We start from the raw sequence: 23,196 nt of genomic DNA on the forward strand, positions 1-23,196 counted from the left end.
CAAAGCTGACTGTAAGAAAAAGAGGGCTGCTTTCCTTCCTCCTTAATGTTTGTAGTAACTGAGTCTCTAATCACAGCAGTTCCTTGTAACTTATATCAACTGACCAAGAAAGCCTAATTGTCAAATTTCATAATGTGAACTACAGATTTAGATGAGAAGGTGAAGAAATTGATTTGCACCTGATATTGTCCAGAGAAAGTAGGGGCCTGGGCAGCCTGATCTAGTGAATGGCAACCAGCCCACAGCAGGAGATTGCAGCTAAGGTCTTTAAGGTCCCTTCTGACTCAAACCATTCTACGATCCTATGTAGGTAAAGTGTGTAAAGCCAGAGATGAGTGTACATGGGCATTCCTAAATCTTAATCCCCTCACACAAACAACTTGAGGGCATAATGTTCAAAAATTGCTTAAAAAACAAGACAACAACAGCAAATAATGCAGAGCTATCCAGGAGCCTTTTTGTGTGTGTATGTGTGGTAAGCTATTCATGTATTCACAATAGATTTAAGCAATCCCAGAATCCAGTATTAGATGTTTTACTAGCAGTAGGTTAATATTTTGCATGGCATATTGAAAGAAGATGGTCAGAATATACTTGGATGGAATGAACAAGTAATAAAAATACACGAAGTGTGCTAAAGGATTGTTTGATAAATAATGTAGAAGCTAAACATAAACCAAGTATAGAAGCTCTCTAACAAGGAGAATTCCTTACCAAACAGTTCACGAGAGATTTTACAAACAGAAAATCAAATTCCCTTGGACTGTGCAAGCAGATGGGAGGGGCAGCTGGGAAGTTCTGAAAAAGCAATTCAAAGAGAAGAATCCTGGGTTTTTAGGTCTGTTTTTAATTTGGTAAGTGAAGTGTTTAGGGAATATTGAACCTCATCCTTACTTTGCATGAGTCAGTAGCTCCACTGATGCTGGTGAGACTTGAGAGCTGCTGATTTTACATGAAATGAGGAAAGATGGACAGAATACTGTATGGAAAGGCTGCCCAACTTTATCTTCTTCAAGAATCTTCTAGTTTCAGAGAGGATAAGCCTACTCTCTGCCTTTTTATTTTTTTCTTTTCCTTGCTTACTCGACATCATTATTTCCATCCTGCTCTGCTATATGCAGAGCACCTGGTTGTTTGTTGGAAAAAGCTTCTCCCCTCTGTGGCATGAAAACAATTTCTATTTCTGCTACTATAAAATGCAAGTATTATTCCTACAGCTGTGAATTCAATACCAATATAACTGAAGTGAAAAAGCACCACTGGAATGAATCTGATAGGCTGTTCTTCACTTGAAATTTACTCAGACCATCAGATATAATTATTAAAATGTTCCCTTTTCCTCCAAAAAATATAAATATTTATTATACAAGCTATACAGTGCTCTTGTATTTCTTGTATTTCCCGTACAGTTATGATGTACTGAGGTATTCATACTGAAGCTTAAAGATTAAAATAACAAATTTATGAAGAGTTTAGTAATAATGTGAAATGAAGTTTTTCAGGGCAGTAGGGTAGTATTAAGCATCAGAGATTGAAAGACCAGGCCAAACTGCTCTCTGGCTGAAATTACAGCTAAATGCAATCTCATAACTCATCAACCATGGTAAATTTACATCTATTTTTGACATGAAAAGAGTTTCCAAAGGAAAAACTGTAATATAACAGCTTTGAAATAATCAAAAGTACTAGAGATGATTTGGGAAGGCTTTTTCTGCTCATTTAATTAAAGCACACCTGCTTCCTCATGAAAGAAGGCTCACCAAAGCGAGCTTGATTTAGCCGGCTATAACTCCTGGATAACACTATTTACAATATCTCAAGTGGCATTATTTGTATCTTAATAGGATGACTAAAACTACCAGCATTAGTATTTTTACCGCTTGCTTACAAATACAGAGTAGCTGACTGGCTACTCAGTTGCTGTGTTGGATGACTCCAACTGGAATGTTTTGTCTAACTGCTTGTGAAATGTGACAGATTTCACAGCTCACAACTTAGAGCAGCAGTGTTTTGGCTACAGGTGAGTCTTACCAATGTCATTCTGAAGCCGCGGAAAGACGAAGTAGAGCATGAATAAATGAATGTGGGGTGAGCTATGGGATGAATGAAAATGTGTAGGATTGTCAGAGCACTGCAGTGCAGATCATACAGCTGTACATTATGCTTTATTGTAGTACGTGCATGGAAGAGTTTATTGAAAGATTTATTATGCAAATAAAATGTCATAAGTGTTGGCACTTCAAAGGCTTGTGCATTCATTTGCCATATAATTGCCTGAAGATAGAGGCTGTTTTGGATGTCAAGACTTTTTTTTTTTTTTTTTTTTTTTTTTTTTGGCATTTGGAGGATTAGCAAACTGTTTATTTTAGTACCCTCAGCCTTTAAGTGCACTTAAGCTATTTTTCCCCAACAGAGATGAATTTATTCATTGCTAACTTCCTGATTGACGTAGCAAGAAGAGCGTATCAATAAAATGTACAGGACCTTGCAGCAGACAGCCTGTTTCATTCGTGACCTTTTTAATGGGAACTGGTAGATTGGAATTGAAGAAAAATACAGATTGCAGCAAGTATCAGAGTTTGCAAGGGAAAAAAAATCCCATACACTGATGAAGATAAAGATTAGAACTGACAGAATAACACTTTTTCCCGTTAATTTTATAATATCTTACAAATACTCAATGCACATAATTTATTTTCATTTTCATTATCTTTTCAACTTAAGTGGCAGGGCCTGTTTCCAGAGAAGTTAATGGAAATCTTTGTATTGACTTTAGAGGATTTTAGACCAGACTCTAAATGGCAAAGAATAAGCCCCAAATATTTATGCATATTTATGAACTGAGTGAAAATTTGTTAATGAAATGTTCACACACGATTCATTCCAGACTGGCTGTACTTTCATCGAAAAGCCCATAAGCTTCTATCTTCTTGCATTCTGTTGTTAAACATTGACCAAAAAGTCAATAGGATTCTGTCTGAATGGGGCACTGGGGATTTGGTCAGTATTCATATACGGTAATCTTTAACATTTATTGCTTATTGGTGCCTACATGGTAAGTAGGCACTTTCTGCATGGAAGGAAGATATTTAACTTGCAGCTTGATCAAAGCAATGCTCTTTGTTTCCACCCTCATTAACCCTGAGCAGTGCTGTCTGTACAGGATCTGAAGGATGTCCTCCGTTTCTCCATCTGCCAATATTTCCTGTGAAACTCAAATAAAAAGGAGGTACTTGATGTTGTCAGTTTAACAACAGATTGGTTTACTTATGTTAATTCAAACTTATGTATGAGAATGAAGCGTGGTAGCCGGTAGGAAGACTAAATCCTTGGATTTGAGGAAGCCAGGACTTCCAAGTGAGCAACAGCTGCTGCGATGTATTGATCTTTGTGCCAAAATGCCTTGACAGTGCCCTCTTGACTGTCTTTTTCAGAAACAAAAATTGGATTAGATGTGATAAATGGATCTTTTCTGTGGAAAGAATAGTATGCATTAGCCCATGCAAGTGCAGTTTCTCTGTCCATTGCTTGTTCTGATGACAAAGGATAATGAAATGGGTGCTTTCTTTCTTGTCCCTCTGGAGTTATTCACTGAACATCCAATCAAACTCTTTATGTTTGCATCTTTGCACTTTTCTAAATCTGAGGCTCTGTTCTGAGTTGTCCTTTGGCTTGATTTCACAGCACCCCTGGGCTTTTTTATTCTACACCTACTCTGGATTTTATAGTGAACGCTGCAAAAATGAATGCATTCTTATTCCAGTAGATGAGAAAGCATCCAACACAATGGCTAATTGGGACTGACTGGGATAGATGAGGTCACTTGACAGCCTTGCTATTGCCCGAGGTAGATTATATCCAAATCATCGGAGAACCTTACTGTGCAACCCACTATAGCATTAGCAAATTATATTTAAAAATAGAGACAAGCAACTGTTCTCAGATACTGTAGCTTAGTTCCCTCTGTGTGCATATTTCAACATACCTGGGCCACGTACTGATGCTGTGTTAATTTGGGCTCTGTTTAAAAGCCAGGCAACATGATCAGAGCAACTGTGCTGAGGATTAGGGGCAGCTGCGGTGAAGTTAAGAGTTGGATCCATTTTGGCTCCATAGCAGGGCGCTCACCTGAGAAATGGAGGCTACTAATTTTTCTCTTTTCAATATGAATCTTTATTACATTAGTTAATTAGTTAAGGTAGCAGGTAATTTTTTTTTTTTATCCGAGAGACTACTCTCTGCCAATCTTCAATTGAATGCATTCTCTTCAAAAATTAACATGTTCCTTACTACTGACCTGAAAGAAAAAAAAAAAAAAAAAAAAACACAGTCTTGGATTGAGCTTGTGGGAAAGTAGAGTTCTGTTTGAAATGCCAGCACTATAATATGACTGGAACAGCTCTGGTCATAACCTCTTCTGATGTTTTGTGTGAATGCTGGTGATACTAGCAGCTTGTGTTTGTAGTATTGTGCCTTCAGCAGAAGGATTGGTGGGGTTAGATGACTTCTCTGATAGCTACTGAGCTAATTTAATAGGTTCCAAATAGATGAAGCAGCTGCTTGTTTATGCATCAAATCTGTATTTTTACCAGTCATTAAGCATGCAATTAGAAGCATGAGTTTGGAAAGACTGGTGAGATATAGTTGTCTTTGCCTTGGTAGACCCTAAACACCTCACAGCAGATGTTTATTGCCTAATGGGAGAGGATGTTTTGTTTAAATACAAGCAGAAGTTGTTGCAAGTAGAACAGATCTGAGGAATGGAAAAGTATTACTAGCTCTCAGAGAAGACTTTCATCATCCTGCAGTCTAGGAGGAAAGTGCTCTGAAGAAGGTAACAGGCTTTATGGCCTAATGTCTTTCTGTGTGTGGTTGTACTGGGCAGATAAACAAGTTTCTGCTTTGGGCCCATAAGAACTGCATTTTGTACATGCAGACTACTGGTCCTTTCAGCACTAGCAGCTGCTGTAGTCTGGAAATTTCATGGAAATCCTGTGTAAAAATGTAATGCAAAGGCAGAGGGAATGTGCCCAAAGGGGTAAACCTAAAGCTGTTCTGGTCGTGGTTACATCTGGTGTATGTTCTTTCTAGCACTGGAAAATGAAGCTTGTGTAGGTTTGAAAGGATGAGTATCTCACCTGAATTGAAATACTGCAGTCCAATAGCAATTGCAATAGCCAATCTTCAAACTCTAAATGGGCTTCACCTCTATCTGGAAGGTGATAGAGCGTCCTGATCACTGTTCCTGAGGGCTGAATGCAAAAAATTACTTTCATCTTTTCAATTCAATGAGCCAGGAGTTGCTGTTGATCTGGCCATTGTTATCATCTGTACTCTGCTTTGGGCATGTTATTAAAGTGTATATTCAGCAGTTATCACACCCTGACCAAGAGTACATAGAACAAAGTGTTTGTCACTTTGGCAGTCTACTGAATTTCTTATAAAAACAGAGGAATAGTCATTCATAGAAGGTTATCCCTGCCATTAGAACAGGCAAAGTAGGACACCAGGACACATTCCGTGAGTTGATTAATAGATATGTGGATGCCACCATATGATTTATTATGACACCTACATTATCTTGACTGAAAATTGCCTTTTCTTGATGTAGAAGGGTGATGTTTTCCCCACGTAGTTTATAGCTATTATAAACTACTTCTACTGGCATCTTTGCTATCACGTCCTCCTGTCTCTCACCTTCTGTTCATCCCTTTTGTAATTGGTAATGTGAAACTGTTTTTGTAAGGTCTCCATTTGGACTAGCTTGCAAAATCTCAGAGCCTTACAAAGAAAGCACAGATCTTCTGCTGCGTCATCAGTAATGACAGATACTGCAGTTTTACAGAGACACAGAATCACTTCTGCTGATGTATTCTAATTTTGGTTTGGCTGATTTTTATTTGCTCTGGTCACCCTCATTCAAGGTGCTATTATTTCCTGGGTGTGAAGGGAAACAGCAGCCAAAGCAACTCTGCAGTCTCTTTAGCAACTCTTCAGTCTCACTAAAAGATAGCAAAGGTGAACTTCAGGGAAATGTGTAACTTTGACTTACCTATACCTGTTTTCACTTTGGAGGAACTGTGAATTTTATGCCCTTACGGTACTCAGTGATTTTAAATCTAATGCAATTTGTGCATGCATCACTGTGGTGCTTTGAGAATCAAAATGCAAATCCAGAGATTGATTTCTTTTTGGGGTTGGAATAGATGGAATTGTTTAGAGCACTTGAAAAAAAAGGTTATGTAGTGCCGTTGTTTTCTCCATAGCTACACTTCCATCGATTTTTTTTGTTTGTAATTACCCAGCCTATTTCCAAGTTTCTCAAATAGTTGTGTAGAAAAACAGTTGAGATGTTACTCACTGATATGAAATGCCTATTTTCTAAGCCTTTGTTCTCATTAGCAGCTTTTGTTCAGCAGATGCATTTGGAGATGAGACAGGCTTTAAGTTTTGTCTTTGCTTCAGGTTTTTTCTGCTCTCCACTTCATAGGGTCTACTTGTCTGCCAGAGTCAGGGGATGACTTGTACTAATGGTGATGGGAGTTGGAATGTGTAAATTCAATTAGTGCTAATGGGAGTTAGTCCTGTGAATTTCCTATGCATCAGTACACTTTTCAGGCCCCTCTGTATTGTGTCTACCCTGTAGCTAGATTTCTTAATTCTCTTTTCATGGCGTTTTGCTAAATTTTATTTTTCTCTTTGTACTGCTTCAGTAGTCAATCAAGCAAAAATCTCAAGTTTACTTAAACTGTAAGAGTACTTTCCAACAATGGAAAACTTGTTTCATTAAATTTATTTAATCACTTCAAGTTAGCAACATGTGCCTTGGTCACCCATGGGCACAAAATCCTTGAAGCTTTGAGGAGGATGCAATTACAGCAGGCTTGTTTTAGACCATACTAAACATTTTTAGGGTTGCAACTGACTAAAAATAGTTACTATCTGATATGTAGTCTTTCTAATTCTAGAAACCTTTGTACCACACTGATTATACTTATTCTTTTCAATCAGAAATGAAGGAACTGAATCTTTAGAGGAATTTTTGTGTAATATCCATTGTGAAGTGCATTCTTAACATAGATTCAGTTTTGTATATTCCCATTTTGGCAGCACTTTCTCCAGTATTTCTCAATGACAATTCAAGGCTTAGTCTGGAGTGGTCTTTTACAATATAGGCAACTGTGAGGATTCTGAAATGCATTTTGTGCACTGTTACTTAGAGGAATCCATGGGTAATGGAATCTGCAAGAACTGTGATGACCATTGCTGTTTTAAGTAAAAGGATGCATTGCTGAATATTAAAAAATTATGAAGAGTGAGAGACACCTTCAATAAAATGGTGATTTCTCTTCCAAGCACTTTATCTCTTTCCATCCTGAGTGAGCATGGCCCTTCTAGGGACCAGAATTGGAGCAAGCCTGAAGAGTAGTCCAAGTAGGCAATTCTGTGCAATGTTAGAACACTGGTAGTGACAAAATGAGGGCACGAAGGAATGATAGTGGCTCTGCTCCTGCTTTCTCTGAGCTACAGGGTATGGAAACAGGGTGCCTGTGCCTGATGTACTCTCTGAAGAGCCCTGGCCTGCTTTCTACTGAGATGCTGATGGATTTCAAATTTGCTGCCTGATAAGCAAACTACACTTAAAAGCAAATCATACACTCTCGCCAAATGGGAGAGTAAAGATTGTTTGCTGTTTGAATCATAAAATGGACAAAGAACGGTCTCAATTTTGTTTTTCAGGTATGTACTGAGGTAAGTAAGCCAGCCTTTTTGAGCCTAGCAGCAATGAATACCAGAGCTGATAATGCCAGTTACTTTTTAAAAACCATAAATAATGTTATCTACATAGGAAAGGGAACACAGCTATTATTAAGACAACTATGAGTATTTAATTTACTAAATGGAAGCAATAGCAACCTTAATTGGAGTCCTAATCTTCATTTTGTGTGTTCGTGATGCAGTTTTATCCTTAAGGTTTAAATAAAACATGTATATTTTAAGATCATCTCATAATGGGCAGGAGTGGGAAGTGTAACTTTTTACAGCAAAAAGCACTTGATCGTAAATTATAAAGCTCAGGTCAAAGTAGATTTAGTAAGTGTTTGGGTGGGAAATATTCTTATCTCATGAAAATGTTTGAGATGTGAATGGTTTTCCTTTGGCACACTGTTCATCTAAAGCTTTCTGATTTTTTTTCTTAAACAATCGATAGAAGCATTCTTGAATAGCCAGTAGGAAAAGAAGTCTGGTAGAGCTGAACTGATTTGCTCTAACCATTGATTTGTTGGCTGTCTGGGAGAGTGTTTATCTGTACCTGCCTGAAGATGTGCAGCTAAAGAATGTTTTTCTGACAAAACTTTAATCAAATCAGCATACTTCCACAGAAAGGTCGGATCCTAACAACTTTAATCATTCAAAAGCAAATGAAAACCTAAATATAGTCATGTGCTATTCCAACAGTTGCTAAATGAGTATAACATAAATAAAGCATCCCCCATGGCCTTGCCTATAGGTTTACTTGGTGTATTCCAAAACATTTCTTCCCTCAATTTGATTGTCACACAAAAATGTTAATATCGTTTGGTTCACTGAGAAGTCAGAGCCAACTGGAGCTAATCTAGGTCCATCTTTCCTTCCCACTGTAAGCCAATCAGTAAGTATCAGTAGAAATGCTGACAGGCTTTTGTTACAGAACCTTAGATAATAATCTCCTGTGGAAAGATTTCTATACAAGAAATAGAAGCTTAATGCTTATACTGCATGTTTGTTTTACCCATTAGAGACTTTGTCAGGTTCTCTATAGGTTTCAGTGTTTTATTGTTTTACTGAATGTGAATACAAGCAAACATGCTGTGAAATGACAGAATGGAGTATGAAGATGTCCCATGGGAATGGACTGGACACTCATAAAAAGTACTTCTGTACTCAGTGTCCACTTAATCACTGTGACAGCATTAGCGCCTAATGCCTGCTATTAAGCCAGTTTTGAATTTATCCTACTGCTCTACTCTGAAAGAAGGAACAGAGTGATACCTGTAGCTAACATCAAGTGGAGTGTCTGTTCTACTAGTTCAACTTCTGACTTTTCTTAATAGTGGCTTCAAGTGGAGAATATTGCTCCAGGAGTCATCCAACCATTACAAACTCTAGGTCTTGATTTAAAGGACATTAAAATTAGTATTGAGTTAAAGCTTTGGCAACACCAGTGTTTATGTTAGTCAGTAGGAAACACATCATGTGGAATTTGAGTCCAGGTTACGTATGACATCTATTTGTCACCAAGTCTTAGGTTAAGATTGAGACTGCACAGCAGGAGTTCTGATGTTTCCAGACAAGGACTTTGGATTCTTGGTCTCATGGCTGTTCAGTGGCTCTATGCAGTAGCCATTACCTTAACTCTGTAGTTAGAACCTGGCTCTGCCACAGAAAAGAGATTAACTCATTTGCGACTGATTCCATTCCTCTTGAGAACTTAACTACTTTGGACTGTCCTGAAAAGTTAGAAGTTCATTAAAATGTCAAGGCTCACCTTTTATGCATAGTATTTTGAAGTTACAGGTTGTATTTTTGTCATAGTTTTGCATTTAATTTAAAATTACATGAATTAAAATAGTGAGTCATCAGTTGTGAGCAACATAAGACCAAAAAAACGTGTTTTTCAGTTTCCTAATTCCTATATTATAAAATGCTGATTACAGTGTCTTTAGCATCCAACCAATCTCATGGAATAGAGATCTTCAGCTAGTCCTTTCCAGGGATCCATGCAGAGACCATAATCTTAAAGTTTCCTTTGCTCTCCTGAATGTATGCTTTGGGAATAGAGCAGCTGATCATGGTCTGTGACATAGTCTGTTCTGTGTACCAGCACTCTCAAAGGCTTTTTTGTCACATTGCTTTAATAAGATGGTTATGAACAGGTCAGAACACGAGTGAAAAGTAGAAAAATTCAGGAAAAGGAATATTAGGTGGACTCCCTACAGTTCATAATTTAGATCCTAGGAAGAAATAGCTGTGAAGTGAGTAAAGAAAAGTAAAATAAAGGCAAGCAAACAAAAACACACCTGATCCTAGAAAGCATAAAGGCAGACTGCTTCATTTGCACGGTTTTCTGTCTCAGGTCACCTTAATGCTGAGACAGCTTTCAGTTTGAGATGACAAACAAAAGCCCAAAGGGATTCTTTTCCATTTTGAGGGAGACTAAATCTTCAGTCCTGATGCTTGGCACGTTTGTGCTCTGTCCCACTACTGAGCAGCTCTACATTTTTATACCTCACTGCTATTTTATGATACTTTCAGGGGATTAACTTGACAGTGAAAAACAGCAAGATGTATATTTGAGTAGAGATTAAAAATACAACACAGAGCATTCTATTCATTCTCCTGTCAACAATTTCAAGGTGAAAAGCCCACCAACATGGCAAGAAATGAAAACTGCTTCACAAAGGTTAGCATAATGCAACACACACACACACATACACATGAAGAGTGAAACATTTTGGTGCACTTGAAGCATCAGAGCACTTAGGCATGGTCTGAGGATCAATAAAGCAGATCAGCCTTTTCATTACGTATTAATACTCTGTGAGCAGAAGACATAGTAACTTAAGATCATGTGACTGTCACATATACACATTTTTCCAATTCATTAAGATGTATGGAGTTAGAATTTTACTTCATTGGATTGCTTGCAGTTAGAACTTTAAGATCTGTAATGAGCAACTTCATAGCAACTTAGTAGAGAATAGAGGGGCTCATTGCATCCCTTCTTGTTGTCCAAGCAACCAGCTGAAATTTTCTCTAAGTATATATAAATTTGTGGGAGACTGGTGATAAGATGCTACAAATTCATATGTAAAGGAGTTTCAGAAAACATTTAGAAGGGGAGAAGTTTCCAAAATTAAATGACCTTAAGAGTATCGTATTTTCAGCTCTGTCAGGTTTCTGTCTGGTAATCTTTTTTTTTCTCCTTTCCTGATTGAGCTTTCATTTGAAGCCTTCTGGAGATGTTACAATGTACCGCATCTGCCCATGCTCAAGGGTTAAAGATGCCTGAAGACTCATTGGGGTCTTTTTTCTTTAGAATTGCATTGTGCTGCAAATTTGGAGTAGATTAGAGCATGCTATTAAATTTGGTTGCTTCTCTCCCTTTCAGATTTCTTTTCTGCTTATTATATGAAAGTGAGGCTTTAAATCACCTATTATTCGTTATCAGTGACAAAAACAATTAGCATATAAGTTCTCCGTAGAAGTGAGAATCTTGCTTTTTTTATACATAAAAAAGTTGTACATTCATGCTTTAGTGCAGATATTCAAAAGCAGCTTAGCAATGAGAATAAATCAATAAGAATATTATGTGCGGGGTTATTGAAAGCTAATATTGTGAATGTTCTTTCAAAAGCAGTTAACACCGCTGTGCTGGCTAAGCAGATCGCATCTGAAACAAACTGTGCAATTTCATATCACTAACACCTCTGTTTGAATTCCATTTGAGGGCCTTAACTTCAGCTATTGGTGGCTCTGTTTGGGTTACACAGTCTCTTTAAAGGAACGCTTTGTCCTTGTCAATTAAATGTCTGACATATTCCTTTTCAAATGCATACTAAGATGATTCTGCGTATGAGAATGTTCCTGGGCTTGACAGGTCCATTACAGCCAAAATTTGTTTGCTAAGGTTATGCAGCAAAAAATAGCATAATTGCCAATTGCGTCGGAGCTATGAAATGAAGAGTTCCTCGCATAGCAAAATACTGACTAGCTCTACTGAAATAACTTTAAAGATGGAGTGTTACCTGAGCATTTGGAAATGATGATAAAACCAATGTCCAGAGAATGAAAACTTCCATGGAGGGCTTCATGCTAAACTGGAACAAAAGGTTTTGAGGGTGACATTGATGAAAATGTGCATTATTTGTCTTCCTGCCTAACTGACTAAGCCTATAATAAAGCTCCTAAATGTTTCTATCATGGCAGAGTTAGGTTAGTACTGTGTACAAGATATAGACTGGTGCAGAACCACCTCTTAAAAGGCATCTCTTAATGAGTGGTTCCTTAATTTCTTGAAGGCTTCCACAAATCCTTTCACTTGAAACACTGGATAATGTAGTATTACATTAGGTACTTTATCATAACTTCTACAGCACAAACAATTGTAACTCTTTTATCATGTTTCCCCTGTCTGTAAGACACTCAAAGCCATCGTTTGTGCTCTGAGCTGTTTAAAAACTGATTAATTCATGTTTGCATTGCACTTGAAGATTATCAAAGGGAAGGTGCCACAAAAGAAAAACACATTCAGTGTTATTTTAGACTTTTGGCATAGCTTCTAACATATCGTTGTGATGAAGCTGTGGTGCTGTTTGTTTGGAGCATAACAGGTGTCATTCCACATGCATAACCATGAGTACCTTCCTGTTGGTTTTCATATAGTGCTCTCCCTTATGATTGAAACAGTAATCTGTGTTCTCCTGTAGGAGCAGTGATGACACTGAGCGCCTGTCATCAATGCTGATCTGTTTTCCCTCTATCCCTGTTTACAGTTAACAGGGTTTTTTGGAATATAACGATGAGCTGTTCAACTTCAGGACCTACTCCTTTGTGGTGTGTCCATAGTTCTGAACCTTGCGACTGAATTATCTTTTAAGTCAAGATTCAATGCCTTTCTAAAGACTCCACTGATGGGTCAATCCATTATACAACTTGGGAAGCTGGGGAGCAACTCATTTAAGAAACTGTGATCCCATTTCCAGTCAAGTATTTCTAACTTGAAATTCTAGCCTGTAGATCTTGTTAAGATTAAAGATTAAGGGCTTGCACCCAAGCATAGTGGAGTTGAGGGGAGTATTTCCATTGAGCCTGACAGGCTTTAAATTAGACCTGTCCAGAACATGACAGGTTATTCTTCTAAATCTTTGTAGATCAGTATCAATCATTTCTTATCTCTTGTGAATGTCTCCCCATGATTTCCTTTGTAAAAATGTGAATTTTTTGATCACTTCTGTTTGCTTGGTCTGTGCTTTGATAAAAGGTGTAAATTTATTAAACCCATATCTTTCTGATTTCAGATAGAGAAAGTAAACACAGAGAGAAACATAATGTGCCACACAAAGTATGAAATGTCAGGATATAGGATCCCTGTAAACTCTTGTTTATTTTGACAGTTATACTTTTCTTTGCAAGTGTAATAAATTCTTAGCATGATAGATCTCAGCACACTGAATTTGTGGGATAAAAGATATGTTCTCTGAAGAACGATGTATCTTATAAGAAGACCAAAAGCCTTTAGATGATCTGTAAATGTCACTCATGCATTTGAAAGCCAGTGTTGTACTGATTAGATTCAAAGATATTTTTTCCTCATCTCTAGTGGAATCTGTTGTTTATTTGAAGCTGTTGTGTAAGTACAAATGTGTGTCAGGTAGACTTACAATAGGTTCTGCTTATTAGGTAGAAGTGAGGGCAAGATAAACTCCTGAATTTTAATGCATTAGCAAGGAAGTAAGCTTCCGTTTGATGGACTAAGTGCATACATACCTTGAACTTGGAATGCCCAACTGTTCCTCCTGTATGTTGGTGACTACTTCTTCTGAGTGCATTAAGCACAAATTCTCATCTGCAATGAATAGGCACTCCTCACTTTTAGAAGCACAGGTTGTGGCAGACTGTGTTGCCACTGCTTCTTTAGTCCTTGATGTTATGCTTTTGGTAACATGCAGTCAAACTATATGAGCAAGGGTGATATTGAATTCCTCTTAGTCACAAATTTCCATCTATCATCTGACAGCCCAAGGGAATCCATGTGATGTGCAAGTTGTGTGGAGACAACTCAGGCTGTTGAAAAGTGATTGCTTTGCTGGTGTGGCACTTACACCCCTGAAGAGGACAGTGCTGGCAACCTTTACATTGTCTGGGAGGATGCAAATAAGAGTACAGAGTTACATATCCATTCCACAACCTTTTTTCAGAGAAGAAAGGAATAGCAGTCAATTCACTCTCCTTTCAAATAATAATGATGGAGCTAGCCGAAATCTTAATTATTCTATTGTGTGTGAAATGTTTGAAGTTATTTTCAGGTTGGCTCAGGACTAAAATAAATCTATGTTAAGATAGCTTTAACTTCTTGTATGAAATTTTGGGGTTTTTGTGTGAAATATTTCTATTGACATGGCTAACTGTCACTGAATAATTCCTTTTTCGTTCATTGTTGAAAAAGTTAACTCACTGAGGTGCTGAAATAATTGAGACTTCAGAACTAATGCAGAAAGTAAAGTAAAAAATGAACATTCCCTCCTAATTCTGCGTGGCAATTCCATAACTTCTTTTATGTAAATTTTACTTACTTTACTTGACTTTTTCTTGACTTTAAGAAATCTTCAACCATACTGTTGAAACTGATAACAGCACAGTCACTATTTTGCAGTGGAAGATTTTAACCTATTATAGGTACTATGTTTCTAAGTTTCTAGATAAATGAGAGGGAAAATGTTTATTCTAACAAAAATATCTTCAAAAAGCTGAAGTGGTAATAGGCCCTAGCCGTATGGAAATGGCTGCTGGTAAGTTGTGATGCATCAGAGAGATGAGCAGCTATTGTATGGAATTTGTGCAGCGTGGCAGACACCAGCGTGACTTCCAGCTCAGCATAGCTGTGCTGAGAAACATTGCCAGGGATTTCTCTGTGGCTCTTCCAACCTGTCGGAGTGCCAAAGAGACTGCTTAGGCTTGGAGAGCATTGTTCTGGGGCTGGGCGCTGCTGTGTGGTGCCATTACTGCTGGTGATGTTACCACTGGGTCAAGCTCTGTCCTTGTAGCTGACGCTGCCTTGGGCTGGGCACCTTACTCCGTGTTTAGTGTGATGATTTAGGATGTGTGGAATCTCCCGAGAGCTGTACCGTTATGGCTTTCGTTGTTCACTATACCACCTAGTTTTTACTGATTTATCGTAATGAGCTGAACTAAATAGATGGATTATTTTAGAATTTTAGCTCTGGTATTATACTGTAAGTCATATCTTTAATAAGGCAAGTATAGAATTAATTGTGCTTCACTTAGCAGCTTGTTAATAACCCTGGATACCTCTGTGTCTTATGTTTAATTCTCTTATTTCAAATATGCAACCCTACTTAACCTCAAGCTCTTTTCACAGTATGTATGTCAGGTTCACAGCTGGTGTAAATTGATATAGCTGTCCTACTGGTGCTGTACACATGTTTATTTACAATAGCCTTTCATTCCATCTCACAGTATCTGGTGTCACAGAATAGATTTGAAATAGGAAAAAATGAAACTTCAATAGACAGCCTTCTGTTTTGTAAAGCAAATTTAAGAACAAAAACAACTATGAAGGAAATACGTGGAAAACTTTTGGTTTAAAGAGTATACAGAACAAGAGGGCGGATTTTTTAGGGGGAAGGGGGACAGATTTTGGGGATAAATGTAGCTACTTGAACTTCCATTATTCCGAACATGAATATGTCTAGCACATAGACGCTACCTCTTCAGAAATTCAAAACTAATTACATCTTAATTTGCATATCAAGGCAAATTACAACCTAATGAAACATTTGCCTGCCAAACATTTCTTTATCTTAATGAACAGAATAAGAATACCTATTACATTGTGATTAAAATGTCTTTGTACTCGTCCAACAGGTTGCCCAGTGTATATATAAAATATTATTTCCCTGTATTACTCGCAGTGGGAACAAAACAGATTCTGATTTACAACATAACTTTTCATTGTGCATATCCATAGGCATAGTAATAACTGGTGGGGTGGTGAGAGAAGGGAGAAATTCCTTTTGGCTTTATGCTGAAAGTAAGACGGTAACCTTTTAGTTCTGTACGGATCATCTCCATTGTGAGATCTGGAGTCTCATACAGCAACATGAAAGTGCCTTACATCTGAGAAACGTGTTCCTAGCCATAATATATAAATATATATTTTTTGTCAATGAAATTCACATTGTCAAACTCTCCTTAGCAAAACTTGTGAGAATTCAGACGAAAAGGAAATTAATACTAAAAGCTAAACCTTTAGTGAAAAATGTCCCTAACCTATGGTAGAACTAATCCATACAATACACAAAGATTGCTTTAAGTACAGTGCAATAAATCTGTTGTACTGTACTTCTATTGGAGGAAATATGTTTTATTTACTTAATTAAATAAGCTATATATACTGTAGCTGTTTCAGGTTATTCTCAGTACTCTTCAGTAATTAACCAAAACGTAAAATAAATTTGCTGGACAGAATTGTTCTTAATACAAATGTTAAATCACTTTTTCCCCAGTGTAATCGTACCTGAATGGACACAACTGTAACATGAGCCATAAAAGGAGATAAAGAAGCAACATAATGTACAATTTCTTGTGCATAATGGTAACTCTGAATAACACATGCTCTGGGAAGAAAAGTAATTTAAATTATATTACAAAAAATGTCATATTTTAAAATGGAAACTATCCATCATGTGCTGAAAGAAAATGTTGGTGAACTACAGAAAGTCTAAAGAATGTACTTAAAAATTCTTTCAGGAGTCCATTAAAAATAATGTGATCAACCTAATTTCAGGACATATTGTAATAAATGGTGTGTGACAATTACATGTGTATCCCTTCCCTGCCACGTGTGAAGTTGTAATTGAAGACTTAGTGGACAGCGATCATACAGAATAGTCAGAAGCGGTTTCAATTCTATACAGCATAAAGCTTTCCTTTTAGGAAATGATTAGCACATTTATAAATCATGTTGGTAAAAATGCCTAATATTTAATTTAGATTTTTATTCCCGTGGGTGCCAGATTTATAGCAGCACAGTAAATTTTCACAGTGAAAGTCAAAGTGTGGAAAGTGGCAGTAGGGGACTGATATGCTTCTGGACTTCACAGTGGTTTTCTAAAATAGAAACCAGATAGTACAGCTATTTAAACCTTTTCACTCATAGATAATTCAAAAACATACATGTATATTTTATGGTTTAAATGATGACCTTCTAAAGGGAAGGAAAACATTTTTTGCTAGTGCTTTAAAAAAAAAAAAAAATCATCATAATAAAATTGTGTGCTATCGCAGAGGAAAGGTGGTTGGCATCCTGCTGACATTAATTTGGACTGGGGCACAGCACCAGAGGTGGTGAATATTTTGGAGGTCTGCGATGTGCACAGGGTCCATTTCCATTACATTTTCTATTTAAAATAGTTTTGAACTACAGTTTCTCAACTGAAGAGCTCTTTGGTTTCCTAATGCAGTTGCTTGGGAACTTGGAGAGCTTTCTGCACTTTATGGGAAGGAGTACTGGGGTGATGAATAGTGGTTTCCTGGGCTCCACAGGAACTTTAGATTTGTAATTGATGTAAATGAGATATTTTGGAGTCTGGTTTGATTTTTTTTTTTTTCCCCTTCCCATTTTCATGATTGAGAAAAGTTTATTTGGCAGTGCTGGGTTCCTCTCTCCATTTATAAATGGTAGTTTGGTCTCTTCCTGTTCTTGATAGATGTGGTTAAATATATAAATCTGGAAAGTTCTGTGTATTAGATACCTCACCCAGAAAGTAAGAGGTTTCAATATAGGAATGGTGTTCTCAACAAGCTTGTTATGATTTATTTTATTTTATTTTATTTTATTTTATTTTATTTTACTTTATTTTATTTTAATTTATTTTAAATCAAGAATCATAGAAGGGCTTAGGTTGGAAAGGACATCATCCAGTTCCATCATCCATTTGTGGGCTGGTTGCTCCCCACCAGATGAGGCAGCCCATCCAGCCTGGCCTTGAATGCCTCCAAAAATGGGACGGTCACGTCCCCTCTGGGCAGCTGTGCCAGCATCTCCCCACACTCTGAATAAAAAATTTCTTCCTAATATCTAACCTAAATCTGCCTTCTTGTAGTTTAAGTCTGTTCACCCTTGTCCTGTTGTGTGTGCCTCTTCCTTACTGTTTTTCTGCATGGATATCTAGAATGTAGCCTCTAAATCTTGGATCAAGATTGGTGTATTTTAAGAAACAATCTTGAGCCAAGCTCTCAGTTGGTCCCCATTAATATCGTTCTCCATCTTTTTATGACTAAGTTCTGATGTTTTCCTGGAATCTGTTTCTGATTCTGTTTTCTGAGATTTTGTGAAGGAGGGCATTCTTTCTGATAGAAAGAGTACAAAAGGCTCTGAAAACTGTGCTAGTAACGAAGCATTCATTTTCTATTTTTCTCAGTGTTTTTCCCCTCTCCCACTCTCTCTCTCTCACTCTCTCTCTCTCTCTCTTTTTTTTTTATAAGCTTATAAAGCCTTCTAAGTGAGTAAGATGTGAGGTTTTAGGGGTGGTGGTGATCACTCTCTGCTTTTTGCTAAGTGAGGATGTTGTTTTGTCAGCCCAAAATTGCCAAATAGGTACTGGCAAGGTTGCTTGAGGGCATAACACTACAGAAGGCCTGTGATCACGACTGCTTCTACCTTATATATAAATAAGGGATGTCTGGAGTAACTGACAATCATGAAACAAAGAAATGGGTTTGTATGGAAGGTGGGTGGTGATGATGAACTGAAATAGACTGTGGAGATTCTTATTCTTGTACTCTTATTAACAGAGAGCACTTTGAAAAGGAGTGAGACATGCTACAGAATGGTATGCTGTGATCCAGAGAAGAATGTAAGGAGGAATTATTTCCCCTTAAACAGTTAGCAATATTTCTGTTGAATGGAATGCAGGCTGCAGTATTTCAGTGGGGTGCAAAATATTTATGTCGTCTCCAATCCCCGAAAAGAAAGAGGAAAACTGAAACCTACAAAGAGCTCCAGTGGAAAACCTTATCCAAATGCAGCTTTGTCATTCTTAAATGCTGGAGGGTATTGGAAATTTTTTCCCGGGGACTGCAGATGACTTCAGAGTTTTTCTTCAAGAAATTGCAGAATGTGGCTATAACCTTTAAGGGTATCCACCCAACTCTATCACAGACAGAAGCTTCTTGTATCCCTGCCGTGCCTTGGATTTACCAAAAAGTAAAGAGGATTATTTATTCAGATGGTTATTAGTAACACCAGTGAAATGCATCAGCATGCCATGACTCAATAGGAAAAAACTTGCAGTTAAAACAAGGCTAAACAAAGCCTGAGAACTGCAAGAAATACAGCAGGAAAAAAAAAAAAAAAAGGCACAGTTTGGATGAGATAATTTCAAGTGCATGGGATCTCAGTTGAATAAGGAGTAAAAAGCTCACTATTTCACTATTTGGGATTAAAATGGAGTATTGTGTCTTTGAGTACCCCGTATTTTTTGGCAGATGACTGCTAGAGCCTGAAATTTTGTTCAACTACCTGTGTGTAATATGTAAGGAATAAAGATAGAATTATGTCCCACATGAGAATTAGACTATAAAAAGATTACTTCAAAATTCATACACTGTGTAACATCTTTATACTGGCTTATATTTCACTTAATTTCTGATAGAGTGTCGAAAAGAAGTAGAAGCAGTAGTTTACATCCAATAGTATTGTAGAAATAGAAGTTCCATCCTTTTCTTCCTTAATGCATTGACAGTTTGCATTACTGGGTTTGAATTAGCAGTCAAAATGTTCCCATTGTCGACCTCACTATCTAATCAGTGAATCATAGAATCATAGAATGGCCTGGGTTGAAAAGGACCTCAAAGATCATCTCGTTTCAACCCCCCTGTGGTGGGCAGGGCCAGTGGACCAGGCTGCCCAGAGCCACATGAACATCTACTGTCTGCCTCTCACACCTTCTTCTAGGGAGCCTCGGAGGGAGCACAGATTTGCTGGTATTATTCTGGTAGAGTTTAGGAGATTTAGGAGGCATGTAACCAAATTAGAGGTAAGGGACTGGTTTTGACACTCCTTGTATAATTTACCAAACTGTGCAGAACTGTTTTAGGGAGCGGTGTGTGCTGAGGCTATTTGGCTGGTGGGTGACATGAGTTCATTTGAACTGTTGCTAGTGATAGCAAAATATCACATCTCAGGTAGACTTGCTCTGTCAGAGTGAGCAGACCAAGAAGATCTGTGTCATGGTTGTTGTTTTTGTTGGTTGGTTGGTTGGTTGGTTTGTTGTTTTTTTCTTTTAAACAAAGTGTCAAAGTTACTTTCCAGCTGCACTGAAGTGTCATAACAATAAATACAAAAACTGAGAAGACCTGCAGATTCTGCAGTGGTTTAGTCTGGGCAGAAAAATAAAGATCTCAACAAAAACCTACAGGATGGTCCTCATTTCAGACACTGTTAACAAGGTGTTGCTGAGGCAGATGCTGTGGTTGGAATGAACTTCTAACTGACTCGTTTCCTACTGGATTTCTGCATATATTCTTCCAAATACTCAAAAGGTGATTTCTCGAGTTTGTGCACAATTCACATTGGCTTTTTAATGGAATATATAAATACCGTATAGTACTGAAGTGGAAAAGACTGAAGATTACTATGACAAATGAATACTACCTAAAAACTGCATTTAGGTAACAGATAGGGTTTATTCCCTCCCTCACTTCCTCCATTTGATGACTAATTCTCTTTTGCAATGTGCTGAAAGCTATGTTTGTACATTTTGTTCTCATGTATATAAATGTCTTAATCATGGCTAGCTCAGTACGAAATAGCAAGCCTTCTGTTTATTACCTGCAGATGCTCGGGGGGAAAAAAAGAACTCCAAACCCAAGCCTTTTAATCTTGCAAGACTACAAGGTGGTCCTCAATTACTGCTTTATGGTTGCTTTCCAAATATTGATTTAAGAAATAGTCACTGGAGTATGTGTGTTGGTTCATTTTGGAATGCTAGTAAATAATATTTCATTTACTCTTCTATTTCTTTTAATCACAATGGATAATTGAGTAGTTAGCAACCATGGATATTTCTTGGCTGTTGAGCACTTAGCCAATGAAATGGATTCTTTCCTACCATTGTAAAGAGTGAGTCATATGCCTGATTATTTTATATTATTTTTTTCCAGTCCCTTCTGGCCATTTGTGATCATCTGTTCAGGAAATCTTTTTGAATGCAATTATTTTCTATTCCAAGGTGCAGTGTATCTTAAAGCTAATTTTGCTAGATGAAGTCTATCTTGATATGTGATCTTAAGGATGCTTCAACTCATCATATTTGCATACTACTGGTGCAGACTTCAAATGCTAAGCTTAGGTCAGTTCTTAGCCATCTCCTGACCTGAAGGCTTTTCTGCCCTGTGGGAAATCATCTCTGCATGTTTGATCTTCTGCATAATGGAGATTCTCCAACATGGATCATTTTAGCCAAGTAGAGTAACTTTGCTTTGTGGTGTTCCTGGGTGCTTTTTCCTTTCTTTGGCTTCTAGGATTTGTTTTACTTGCAGACCAGTGGATGAAATTTCACAGAGCTGCAAAGGATTTCACAGACTGATTTTTAACATCAGTGAATCATTCTGGTTGACTGCAAGCAACGTTGTAGGGGTCTACAAAGTGAAACTGAGAAGCAACTCCCTTTGAAGTTCTAGTCATGTTACTAGCTTTGTTTTCCAGTATTTCTTTACTATCCTTTTTAAAGTCAGGAGACATTTCTTCAGTAGAAATGCTCTGTACCATATGCAGGATACATCTACTGCTTCAAGAGTCAGCAGAAATGGCCTCAAGTACTCTGACTGATTAGGAAGGACTGAAAACCAATGCCAAGTGCTTTGTTTATCAAATGAGTCTTTTTCTGCTCATATTTGCATACACATAACTGTAAAATGTCTTAATTCAAGTGGTAATTAAGGCAGCATGTGCAAATTGGGCGATTCTGCATGCAGCTGGCCAGTTGTGCATGCACAATTACCCAAATTACAAACGCAATCACGGTTCTTCCATGCACAAATAAGGGATACAAATGCACCCCAGCCATTTAAAAGCTCTCTTTTGATTTTCTACCACAAGATAATATCTGTATAAAGCTGTAACAAACCTGAAGTTGTGTTTTGGATCTTTTATAATGTCCAGAAAGTTATTTGGTAGACAGGTTGTCACTTAAAATTGTTGCTACTGGTTTGTTTTGTGTGTTTTGGAACAGGATGAGTTATAGTTATAAATCAGAATTTCCTTTTATAGTGCAATGTACTTTTTCTGCTCTGTCAGCACAGCCAGTAACCTCTTTTATTTAAATGTTGATGGTGAGGGTGAAAGATACATTAAAGAGGTATTTTTCAAATTAATCTTTAATCTGTTCTTTCTGGATTTTGAGTAGCTGAACATGTCATTTCCTCTGTCTTCTGTTCATAGCCTGGGGAAGGACACACTGAGTATGAGCATCCTGTGTGTCTTACTGAACTGATTTCTCCCCTGTGCTATCTGGTTAGTTGCACTCTTTGAGATGATGACTGAAGTTGAACAAGGTTCTGGAACAGGACTCTTGCTACAGTATTACAAATGTACTATGAAAAACAAACAAAAATATTAATGTTTTATTTTTATTTTATTTCAGAGACAGGGCAGAAAGTAATAATTTTGACTACCATTTTAAAAGTCAACATGGCACTTACAATTTTCTGATTGAACTGTTTCAGATACATAAGTGAAACGTGAGTAAAATAATGAAGTGATAACTTATCCCATCTAAGCTGATCTGAAGCTGAAGAAACTCCTGATGTACAATGACTGCAGGGCTACTGATGCCTTTGGAAAGGAGATGGGAGGTGATAATCAAAGTGTGGGCCTAAGGGTAGGTGATGAGGTACCTTAATGCCCTGAGATCATTATCAGCGTTGGAGGTGTGGGGAAGAAAGCTGAGGGAGATGTATTCTTTGGGACAAGTGTTCTCAGAATAAATGAATCTGTTGGGGAAGTACATCCCAACTCACAGATGCACTACTTTAGAAAGCATCAGCTCAAGCGTCTCAGCTAAAATTAATTAGCCGAAATAATCATTGCTATCTTCACTAACATTTTCCCCTCTGACAGTCTGGAGAGGATCACATTGCTAATGAAGAAAGAATGTCTTGCAGAGTGTAGTCAGTAGTGCGTGCTTTCGTGAGCCCTTCTGGAGTGCCAATTGTGATCTGGGGCAGAGGCAAGTTGCCCCTTAAGGACACAATACCCACTTGGCAGGGCACATTTGTATGTAGGTCATCCAAATAGCTTAAGAGAAGGAAATGAAGTCAACTAAAAACTGGTACTTCTTGCAGTTGTTGTTATAACTGATTTGCATTTAGAGAAATTCTCCTTCAGCTCCTCCTCAGGTGTCAGTTTTA

The 23,196-nt window shown here is 37.6% G+C and overlaps 1 protein-coding gene across 6 annotated transcripts in view; it reads left to right on the forward strand.

Moving 5' to 3' along the window:
- Nucleotides 1-23,196, forward strand: part of CDH13 (cadherin 13) — a 432,936-nt gene that overhangs the window by 29,520 nt on the left and 380,220 nt on the right. For 2 of the 6 annotated variants that reach the window (XM_040707017.2, XM_040707016.2), the window contains exon 1: nt 19,689-19,823. The exons of the other annotated variants lie outside the window; for them this stretch is intronic. In XM_040707017.2, coding sequence (XP_040562951.2) covers nt 19,704-19,823 — 120 coding nt within the window. In that variant the 5' untranslated portion in view covers nt 19,689-19,703. Of the gene's footprint in view, nt 1-19,688; nt 19,824-23,196 lie in introns of those variants that run through there. 6 annotated transcript variants of the gene reach the window in all.

The sequence above is a fragment of the Gallus gallus genome, chromosome 11, assembly GCF_016699485.2.
Source record: "Gallus gallus isolate bGalGal1 chromosome 11, bGalGal1.mat.broiler.GRCg7b, whole genome shotgun sequence".
In the NCBI taxonomy this organism is placed as follows: Eukaryota; Metazoa; Chordata; class Aves; order Galliformes; family Phasianidae; genus Gallus; species Gallus gallus.